Below are 10,362 nucleotides of genomic sequence, written 5' to 3'. Positions count from 1 at the left end.
CTGGGGGCAGACATCCTGTCGAGGCAGGGGCTGAGGCCTGGGGGTTGGAGGCTCCATCTTCAAGTGGTGGAGTACATATGGCAGAGTTTCGGCCAAGTGGAAGTGGATGTGTTTGCCTCTGAGGAAACAACACACTGCCCGCTGTAGTTCGCCCTCTCTCCTCCCGCACAATTGGGGCTGGATGCCATCGTGCACATGTGGCCGAGGTCACATCTGTATGCTTTTTCCCCGATCGCTTTGCTCCCACAAGTTCTAGCGAGAGTTCACCTAGACTGTCTACGTCTGCTGCGAGTAGCACCTTATTGGCCAGCTTGAATATGGTTCTCAGAGATAATATCCCTGCTAGACGGCACTTCATGGGAGATTCCCATCTGCAGGGATCTACTGTCTTAGGCCAGATGACTGATTTATCACCCTTTGTCAGAGCTATGGAAACTGTGGGTCTGGCCCCTGAGGGGCACCAGCTCATAGATTCTGGTCTCACAACTGAGGTTGTAGAGACCATGTTGAATGCTACAGCACCATCCACGAGGAGCTTGTATGTGCTGAAGTGGTGATTTTTTTGTCTCGTGGTGTGAGGAACGTCAGCTAGACCTAGTGAACTGCACAATAGCTACAATCCTGGAGTTCTTACAAGGACATTTCTCAGCAAGGTTGGCTCCTTCTACAATCAAGGTCTACGTGGCCGCCATTTCGGCCAGCTACAACCCTGTTGATGGAGCCTCTGTGGGGCAACATCCCCTAACTTTGAGGTTTGCGTGTGGTGTCAGGCATCTGCAGACCACTCATACCTTCCTGGGATCTTTCGGTGGTCCTGGAAGGTCTGTCAGGTGCCCCATTTGAGCCCTTCGAGTCAGCCTCAGAGAAGCTTCTGACTAAAGGTGGCTCTTCTGCTGGCCCTGACATCTCTCAAGTGAGTAGAAGATCTACAAGCTCTCTCTGTTGCCCCTTCCTGCCTTGACTTTGCCCCTGGATTAGCCAAGGCCTTCCTATATCCTGGGCCGGATTATATTCCTAAAGTGCCTATGTCTGCTGCCCAGCCAGTAGTGTTGCAGGCTTTCTGCCCTCCTCCATTCCTCACACCGGTACAAGAGAAATTGCACTTACTGTGTCCAGTAAGGGCTCTCTGTACTTATGTCCACCACTCCGGCCAGGGCCGTAAGTCAGAGCAGCTGCTGGTCTGCTTTGGTGGCGACAGTAGTGGAGATGCTATGTCAAAGCAGGGCATCACTAATTGGATAGTGGAGGCAATCTCTATCGCTTATGAGGTGCGCAGTCTCGCTACGCCTGGGGGTGCAGAAGTGCTCTACTAGGGGGGTCGCCTCCTCAAAGGTTTTGTCCAAAGGTTTCGTACCCTTACAGGATTCATGTGGTGCAGCGGGGTGGTGTACGATGCACACATTCATTCGATATTACAACTTGGATTTACGTTCCACCCCAGGCTCCAGTGTCTTGCTGTGACCCTCGGGCTTGGACCATTTGAACAGGCCATGCCCTCAGTATGACGGAGTGGGTATTCTCGTTCCCACAGCGTGGAGCTCACGCAATGTTGAGTTCCTTTTGAAAGGGAATGTCTGGGTTAACCCTGTTCCCTGAGAAGGGAACAAGACTTTGTGTAGCTTTGTCATATTGGGCATGCCTCTGAATTGCGTCTTCGCTTCAGATAATAGAGGCTGATGGCATGGTTCACAGGTGCAGTTTTTATATCACGTGATGCGCTCAATTGCCATGTCACCTGATCTCAGCAGGCCTATAAATAGGCGTGATGTTACACTAGCTTCAGATACCGGTCACGCGTGAGGGCGCTTCCCACAGCATGGAGCTCAAGCAAACGTCTCGTTCCCTTCTCACGGAACAGGGTTACATGCGTAACCCAGACGGTTTCTGTATTGAAATCACTATGTAAATGGAAGAGTTATCATAACCACCCCAGAGCTGATTATTTTCCTATTACAACACATCCTGAAATGTGTTATTTATCTTATACTAAAGCAACTTGCAAACAATAACAGTATTTATTTATTGAAGAGCCAAACATAATATTTTATCCATGTATAGTTACAGTTACAGATTTTTTTTTCTCTCAAAGTTGATAAAACAAAATTTGAGCTTTTCATCATCTGTAGAAAGTGAATATTTCATGTCCTGAAGTTGTCTAAAACTTAAAGTTACAGCTTTACCACTGACTAGAGCCAACACTGGAGACTCCTTCCAAAATGTTAAATAAACAACACCTTAGAGAAAACAAAACTTAAAATATTATACTCAACTTTTACATGTTTTTAAAAAATTTGTTTATATGAAGCGTTCCAACATACAAATCCTGGTTACTGTAGAAACTATAGAAATTAATATCTGAACTATTGTCAGAGGTGCTATTATAGAAAATTAATCAACACTTAGTGACCAATCGGATTCAAAAATTCAACAGCACTGTGGTATAACACAAATGAATTCATACAGCTACATATATCCTGGATCTGTGTCTGAAGGAAGAATAACTGAACTTGTAGAAACCATTAAAAACATTAAATACTGTTAGGACCAAGTTTCATGGAAACCATTTGGTTCCATGCATGTGTCACTAAAGAAGATTGTTCTTCATTCAAAAGCTCCTTGGTATAAAGAGCTGTGGAAAAGCTGAGAAACCATGGCTAACATGCATGCACTCGAGGCTATCGTTTTTACCCATCCCCCATCCAAATGGTTTTATCCATATCTAAATGGCCTTGATATGATCGATATGCCAGTTGCACTCAAGCGCTGCCACAGGCTGCAGATAATCACACGCATTGCTTTGCCATTTATTACAAATTCCTGTGGCTTTTGGGTGCTCTGTCACAAACTCCACTTTGATGTCCTGCTTAGCCAAGCGCTAATGAGCTAGCGCCTGCCTCTGAGCATAATTAAGCCCACATCCTCGTGCTTCGCCCTTCCTTTCCCCAATAATAAATGAGCAACTCTGTTTTTTCCCACTTCTGCCTCTTTAGTCAAAGAGGATGTGCTGGATGGAGGATGTGATTAGCAGAATGCTAGCGCCATGTGCTCAGCCCAGGGGAGACAGGAGCGTAAATAGCAACAGGTGATGGGTTGAGCGTGAGCAGCAGGGCCCCTGGCATTTGGACAGCTTCACACTGAGCTTACTGACTGGGAAGTAATATTAGCTTGTGCAGTGTTCCCAGTGAAAGCAAGAGAACAGACATTTGGTTTTTAATATCACACTAACAGAGAACAGAATAGAATTACTCCCAGCGTAATATGAGGATGCTGTGATTTTAATTAATGTGGGCGAAAACCTGGAGGCTTTAGCTACTGGCAATAAATTTAACTGGCCTTTGTACTCTCTACTCTAAACTAATGGGCCATGTGATAGGCAATAACATAAACAGTGACAGGTGTGGGTTTCATCCTCATGGGCGTTTTAATCCCAGCTATTGTGTATCGACATGCTGATTAGACCGGATCCACAAGCAATTTAGATGCTCGTGAAAGTAAAGATGAAAATTCTTATTTAGTTTCCATGAAGAGACTGCATGCCTTCGGCTGATTCCCGGTTATATAAGAAAAAAATCTGAATATGAAACGTGCATTCAATGTGTCCAAAACGTTTAGGAAAATCAGAGAGAAGGCAGAGTGAGTGGGAGGTGTGTGTGTGTTTGTGTGTAGTGTAATGAAGATGCCATCAGTTTCTACCCCGAGTGAAATTTTGACATAGCTAAGATTGTTCTGTCAAGGTGCCAGATTTCATTATAGCTGTTTTTGGAAGCCTGTGGCTAAAAACGAATGGTTTTATTACCATCCTTCTGTCTAAATGAACTGTATGTTTGATCACATCACATTGTGTAACGAAACCCAGCTTTGTACATTTACATCAGTTATTTAGCTGTTTTTTTTTTTATGCAAAGACTTACAAGACTTGTCTATAGAGCCCTGTTATTTATATCAGCCATTGAACAAATATTAGAACAAATCTTCCCAACTCCATGCATTTTAAAATCAGCTGAAATACTAATTACCTCTTTTGAGTGATGGATAATTTTTTAAATATATAAGCCATTGTGTCATTTGTGCTCACCTTTCCACATGTTGTGCTATCTTGCGGTAAGGTGCTCGCTGCCCAAATTTATTGTTATTATAAGTGCAGCATTATTATGGCACCTAGTGGTCAAAAATTGGAACTGCAACAAGCACTTAAAGAGAGCCATTAGGGCAGGGATCATGTTGCCACCATACTTGGGGAAGGAGCAGCAGACAGACTGGTAATGACATGGTTATCAGGGTTGTGGTTATTACACCAAATTGTGTTATTTTAAATATACTCCCTAGCCACCAATATCTTGTTTCATAGCAAATCACAGGAATTAAATCCAACAAATTTCCACAAACATTGTGTAAGTGCAGACAGTGTGACTATGATGCACAGAACCATTTCTACTACAAGATATATTGCAAAGACTCCGAGAGGGAAAGGGCGGATTATGGAGTCGATAATGTTTGCACATCAGAAATGTGTGCAAATCATAGTGACCTTGTTTCCCATGCAAAGGTTGAGAAAAAGAAGAAAATGGTGTGTCCCTTTATCAATGTACAAATTTGTGGGCTAGTTTATTTCTATAGTATGGTTTTTGAGATGTACTTGGGATGGACATTTTGCTGAAACCAGGCAACCCTGGTTTATGATATTAGCTCTTCGATGGGCATTAAAACACACCTACTGTATCAAACACAGATGAACAAAGGTTAATCTAAAAATAATAAAAAACAAGCTGCTAGACTGGATGCTGGATGACTGTATGTTGTTGACTCTGCTGTCTATTATGGGATAAATTCAATAGATATATATAACTGTAGCATAAGAGCTCTCAGCTTCATTTTGCTTTAGGCTATGTCACTATTAAAGTTTTCTTGCCTCACACCAAAATCTATAGTAACAAGCTGCTGCTGCTTACAATGGAAATGAGCAGGTGAGGGTTAAGGACCTAATAATAGTGGCTCTCTGGCTGTCTTGGTCAACAGTCAATAGCACAGTAACTTAACATGACGGTTTGCCCCCCCAAAAAATATTTTACACAATTTAATTTTGCTGGGTAGCTGACATGTAGAAGATCAGATCATCACATTGTTGTCATATAAATTAGACACCTAATCATAAAGTGGAACATTGTGTAAAGTTTAAATCTAATTTGGCTGAACAGTTGCTTTAACTGCTGAACTGAACTGCCGAAGCACGAAAAAGTGACTCAATTCTTTACTCAAGTTGCAATTAATCATCTAAATAAACACTCTGCAAAAAGTTGAACAACTTTTAATTCTTCATGAAGTTAAAGTAGAAAAGTATAAACTCTTCAATATGCACATAAGAAAGTTTCACAAACGAAATAGCCGCCGAAGAGCACACTGATTTTAGTTACTGATGGTAAATTAGCTATCTGTTGCTTTTTTGAGGATGACTGTTGTTTTACATTAAGTAAGATTAACCATGTCTTTATAAGAGCAGTTTTGTAATAGAAAAACAAAATCTCTTTATCTACATTTTATTTTGGGAGAAGAATAAGCTGCACAATAAATTGGCATCACAGTTGATTTTCATCAAAGAGCTTCAATGGTCTTAACTATTTTTTCTTAGTAAATTGTAGGTTAGCTAGCTACTTTATCAAAAACCACAACAACCTAAAACTAACAGATAATTAAGTAACACACTTACAGTATGCTAATAAAATAATTGTTGCCAGTTACTTTGTTTCTGAACTCTGCCAATAGCAAAATGTCTGATGTAGAGGGTAAATAACTGATAAAACAAAGATTCAGACAACATTTCTTTAATACAAAGTCAACATATCTACATACACAGTGGTTTTTAAACCAATTATTGTTTCCGTTAGAAGTAACAGTTTGAAAGCAGTGTCACTTGGCTTTCGTACAAAGACAAACATTTTCACTTTTGAATTTTGGCTTTTCTTCTTTTTTTGTCAATACACTCGCTTTTATATGTGTAGTGGAGTGGGAGTCGGTATTTTCCCTAATCAATCTGAAGTTTCATGTCAGTCATTTGGCTGATGTTGTCAGAGATCAAGGATCGAAACACTAGGTCAAAAAATCCCAACATTCCTTAAACCTCCAAATTTTTATCAGGAGCTCCAGAGATATGTGTGTCCTTTTGTATAGAAGAGGGTCTCGTGGAGAAAGCGCTGGAATTCCCAGATTCCAGAATTCTCCCTCCTTCCAAACTTTAGCAAGAAATAAAGATTTCCAAGAAAAAGAATAATAATAAAAAAGAAATTCAAGCATTATAGTACAGACTGAAATCTCAGTAAATCAGCCTGCAGTGGTTAAAATGGAAGAATGAAGAAAATGGGCAGTGCTGAGAGACTAGTCCCAATAAACCGATCTGTGATGTGATCCCACACACCAGTGAATTCACATTCGTTCAAAGGTGAATTTGTGCAGTCAGTCCATTATGTCTTCATGTTCGAGTGTATGCACCAAGCACACAAGCCCTTCCCAGATTCATTATCCAAACATAATTTATTTTATTCAAAGGGGAACAGAAATTTGTTACTGCATTGTAGGATCAGCTTCAAGCAGTTATCACTGAGAAAAAAGAAACTTCATGACTGCTGAGCTCGCTGGGATGGACACTCAGAGCTCATTTGAAAAGAAAAAAAAGAAGAAAATATAACAAAAAAAAGAGTGAAAGTGAAAGGATCAGGGATGAAGAAGTTACTACAACATCAAATTCCTCAGAGAAAGCTGGATAGCTTGTTTGTTTGTTTGTTTCATTTTTAAATTCATAATTGTACAGACAGAAAAGGTGTGGGTCAAATTATACAAATACATATCATCTAGATTTGTTTATTTACACATCATATTCAGGATCACTGTTCGTACATAACAAGCTGATGATCAGTCTTGTGATTTTAAAAGTAAAAAACAACGATAATGTCAAATAAAAAAAGTAAAAATGACATTTTCACAAGAGAAGTGAAACATTGGATACAGTTCATGAATATTAAAAATGTTGAAATAAAAAGTCAATGTTCAAGTCCATGTTTAGAAATCCTACTCCTTTTTTAAAAAAAAAAAAAAAAGGCAAAAAAAATGCAAATTAATACTTTTAGCTCATACTACACACTACTAATGATGATAATAAGAATAAAGATCAAACCTATGAGTTCACACCTTTCTGAATAATAAGAACGAGGCCAAGCTGCATTTCTCCAGATCATGATAAAAAAAAACAACAAAAAAACAAAAAAAAAAAAACGTCATAGAAATGAATATATGTTCATGAGTGAAATAAAAATACAGGAAAAATTCTATCCATACTAAGATTTAGATACATCTTTGTATTTTGCATTTAAATATACTGTGTATGTGAGTGTGTATGCATAAATATCCACACACAACCACATTGCACATTTCTATAGTGAAAAAATAGAATGTCTTTTAACATAATATGAACAAAACCAGCTCTTTCTCTCCTCCTATTTAAACAGAAGAAAAAAAATGAGTACAGTATCTGTATCTGTTACAAAACTAAACAGATAAAGTGAAATTATGTTAATTGTAATAATAATAATAATAATACAACAATGTCATTTTGTATAATGTTACAACAACGATAAGGCTTTTTTGGAAATAAGAAAAGACTACACACGGCTCTTCCACTGCGCAATCAATATCTTCCGTTGCACACTAATCTGAAAGCTCTGCTGTTCAAGCATTCTCCAGCACACACACACACACACACAAACACACACACATACACACCATTTTGACCTATGCAGAGAGTGGAGGAAGAGAAGATTCCTCTGTTCCTTTCACACACATATATGTTCAAGTCTTAGTTAAAAGTTCTGAGATGCGAACGTTAAGTCGTACCGCTATTTTTCTGGGTGATGATGCTGTTCAGATTTATTGTGATTGGTCAATGAAGCCGTGATGAAACGACGGGCCTTAAAAGTGTTCAGGGAGCCCTGAGAGCAGCCACTGTGGTGTGGACTGTCTTCAGGAACGTCTGAGAACTTTCGTTGTTGGGTTGGTCACACAAGGCAAGAGTTCGTCTTTCTTGTCTAAGGAAAAGCCTTTCCAGATTCAAGGCAATGAATCATGGTGAATGTTGGTCATTGGCGTACCAATCCCATGATTCCATGCGTGTGGTGGTGGTGGTCCACGTCTACCAGGTTCTGAACCACACGGCACTCGGCAGTGGGAAAACCAGTCATAGGTAACGTATACTACAATCCAGAGAAAACTCAGAGGAGAATCGTTTGGTCCTGGCTGAAGATACTGTCAGGGTCACGCTCCAGTCGCCTCCATACGGTTTCAAGACGAAGCTACATTGGCGTATTGTGAAGACATTGGCTAGCTTGTCCCAAAAAGCACCGAAACAACTTCTGGAGAATGAACTCTTTTTATAAGATGAACACGAGTTGCCTTGATGTCTTGAAATGGATGAGATTGTAGAGACTTTAGATAAAAATCCTGCCTATTTCACTAACTATTCCCCTGAAACACCTTCTGCTGCCATCACCATGATCCAACTAGTTGAGAAACATCCGGAATTGGCAAGTGCCCACTGTAAACACTGAAGGATCTCAGCTCAATCACCTCACCACTCATCAGTGCGATCACGTCCCCATCAATCATTCGCTGAAGCACACATGTAGGCATGTCCTGAACTTTAGCTCCTCCTTCACTTGCTGATTATTTTTGTTGTATCTTTACAGGATTGGTTTGGAGATATACTTCTGGAGATAGATTAATAATATCCTCCATATCAGAACACTTGAGGTAAAGTTAGTGGTCCGACTTACAGATCATTCCCACCCCGCGGCCTGAGCCAATACTTTTGGGTCCGTCTCATGATTGAAGATGTACAGGGAGTTGGTTTCTGAACGGATCCTTCCATCTGCCTCGGTATGGGCTCTGGCCAATTAGCATTGCACTTTTTTGATGATGGTTCTGGAATCCGCCACTAAATACACGCTGTAGTTTTGTTTTTATTTCACAACAGGGTTTCTTTCTTTTTTTATGTTGGGTGGGTTTTTGTTTGTATAGTTGTCACTGTTTCAATTGTTTCAAGCAGGTTCCTATGGCTCAGGAGGCTGTAGAGGGGCGCTGGGCAGGGGGGAAGGAGATGGCTTTTTACGTTGCATAGTGATCAAAGCTTCCTAGGTACTCAAGAGCTGCCTGATAGCAAAACTGGTACTCGTCCTGTAGAAACAGCAAAATGAAAGAGAATTGCCCATAAACATATTACACAATAGATTTGGGTTAGAAACTTGTACTGCCTTTATGGTAGTATACTAATCATTCATAAAATAATAAAATAAAAATTTGACATTTTAAACTATATATAGGTCTAAAAACTTTTCTGAACCTGTTTGTATTTTTGCATTCATCTCCCACAAAATATAGTTCCAACAGTTTAAGAGAGAAAAAAGGGTACTAAACATTACTCTTCCTTATCGCTGGGGTGATAGCATCAAGCATACAAATCTTTTATCTTAAGTAAGATGCATATGCAGGGTGTCCCAAAATTCTCCATACAGATGGGAAATTAACATGTTTGTCTTCCAAAGTTTCTCATACTTAGTTTATATTATATATATATATTTTTTCAGATAGGCTTTAAGAACGCCTTTGACAAGTGAAGAAAGCATTGAAATCATTCTCACACACGACATTGCTGCCAAACTTATTAACAAATTCAAAAGGTCTGGAAGTTCTGCGGACCGACCGGGAAGTGGACGTCCACGAACAACCACTGACGAAGGAACAACAACATGGTGCTGGTAAATATAGTCCATTTGCATGGAGACTTTTAGGACACCGTGTAGTTTACCTGTAAAGTTTTACTCTAAAAAGTAATTGCAGTCAAATTATGTAGCTTAAAACGTTTTTTAAATATACACAATATCCACATATTCAGGTGAAAGATGCATATTAAAGCTACAAAGCATATAGGTACCACCTAGCGTACAGATGAGTACCCCTTTTTCTGAAAGTCTTTTACTGCAAGTGTGTGTGAATTTGATTTGATTATGTCTGTTTCCAATCCAAGATTAGACAGTAATTTAGAATTGTGGCAAAAGCCTGACTGGTAAGTCTTTTTTTGGTTGCTTTTTGGCAGAATTCAGCCACAGCGACATCCAATGGGTTTTCCCAGACTTTTCAGAAAATTTTGCCATGAAATCGAGAAGATGAATTCACAGTTATCCCGTTCCCGCCATCTCTTCTCTGGCTTCAGCAGGCAGATCCCCCCAAAATGGGACTTTTTAGGCTAGAAAGCCCTCATGAAGATATATTAGGGATATTTGATCAATATTATGTTAATTAAAAATATATCTAGACATGGTT

General features: G+C 39.7%; 1 protein-coding gene across 3 annotated transcripts in view; it reads right to left on the bottom strand.

Annotated features, from left to right (window-relative positions):
- Positions 1 to 5,803: 5,803 nt before the first annotated feature.
- Positions 5,804 to 10,362, bottom strand: part of ptprsa (protein tyrosine phosphatase receptor type Sa) — a 269,659-nt gene continuing 265,100 nt past the window's right edge. For all 3 annotated transcript variants that reach the window (XM_053634470.1, XM_053634471.1, XM_053634472.1), the window contains one exon: positions 5,804 to 9,216. In XM_053634470.1, coding sequence (XP_053490445.1) covers positions 9,148 to 9,216 — 69 coding nt within the window. In that variant the 3' untranslated portion in view covers positions 5,804 to 9,147. The remainder of the gene's footprint in view (positions 9,217 to 10,362) is intronic.

Source organism: Ictalurus furcatus, chromosome 10 (genome assembly GCF_023375685.1).
Source record: "Ictalurus furcatus strain D&B chromosome 10, Billie_1.0, whole genome shotgun sequence".
NCBI classification, from domain to species: Eukaryota; Metazoa; Chordata; class Actinopteri; order Siluriformes; family Ictaluridae; genus Ictalurus; species Ictalurus furcatus.
Note: the sequence above shows the minus strand (reverse complement) of the source record. Positions and strands in the feature narration are given on the sequence as shown.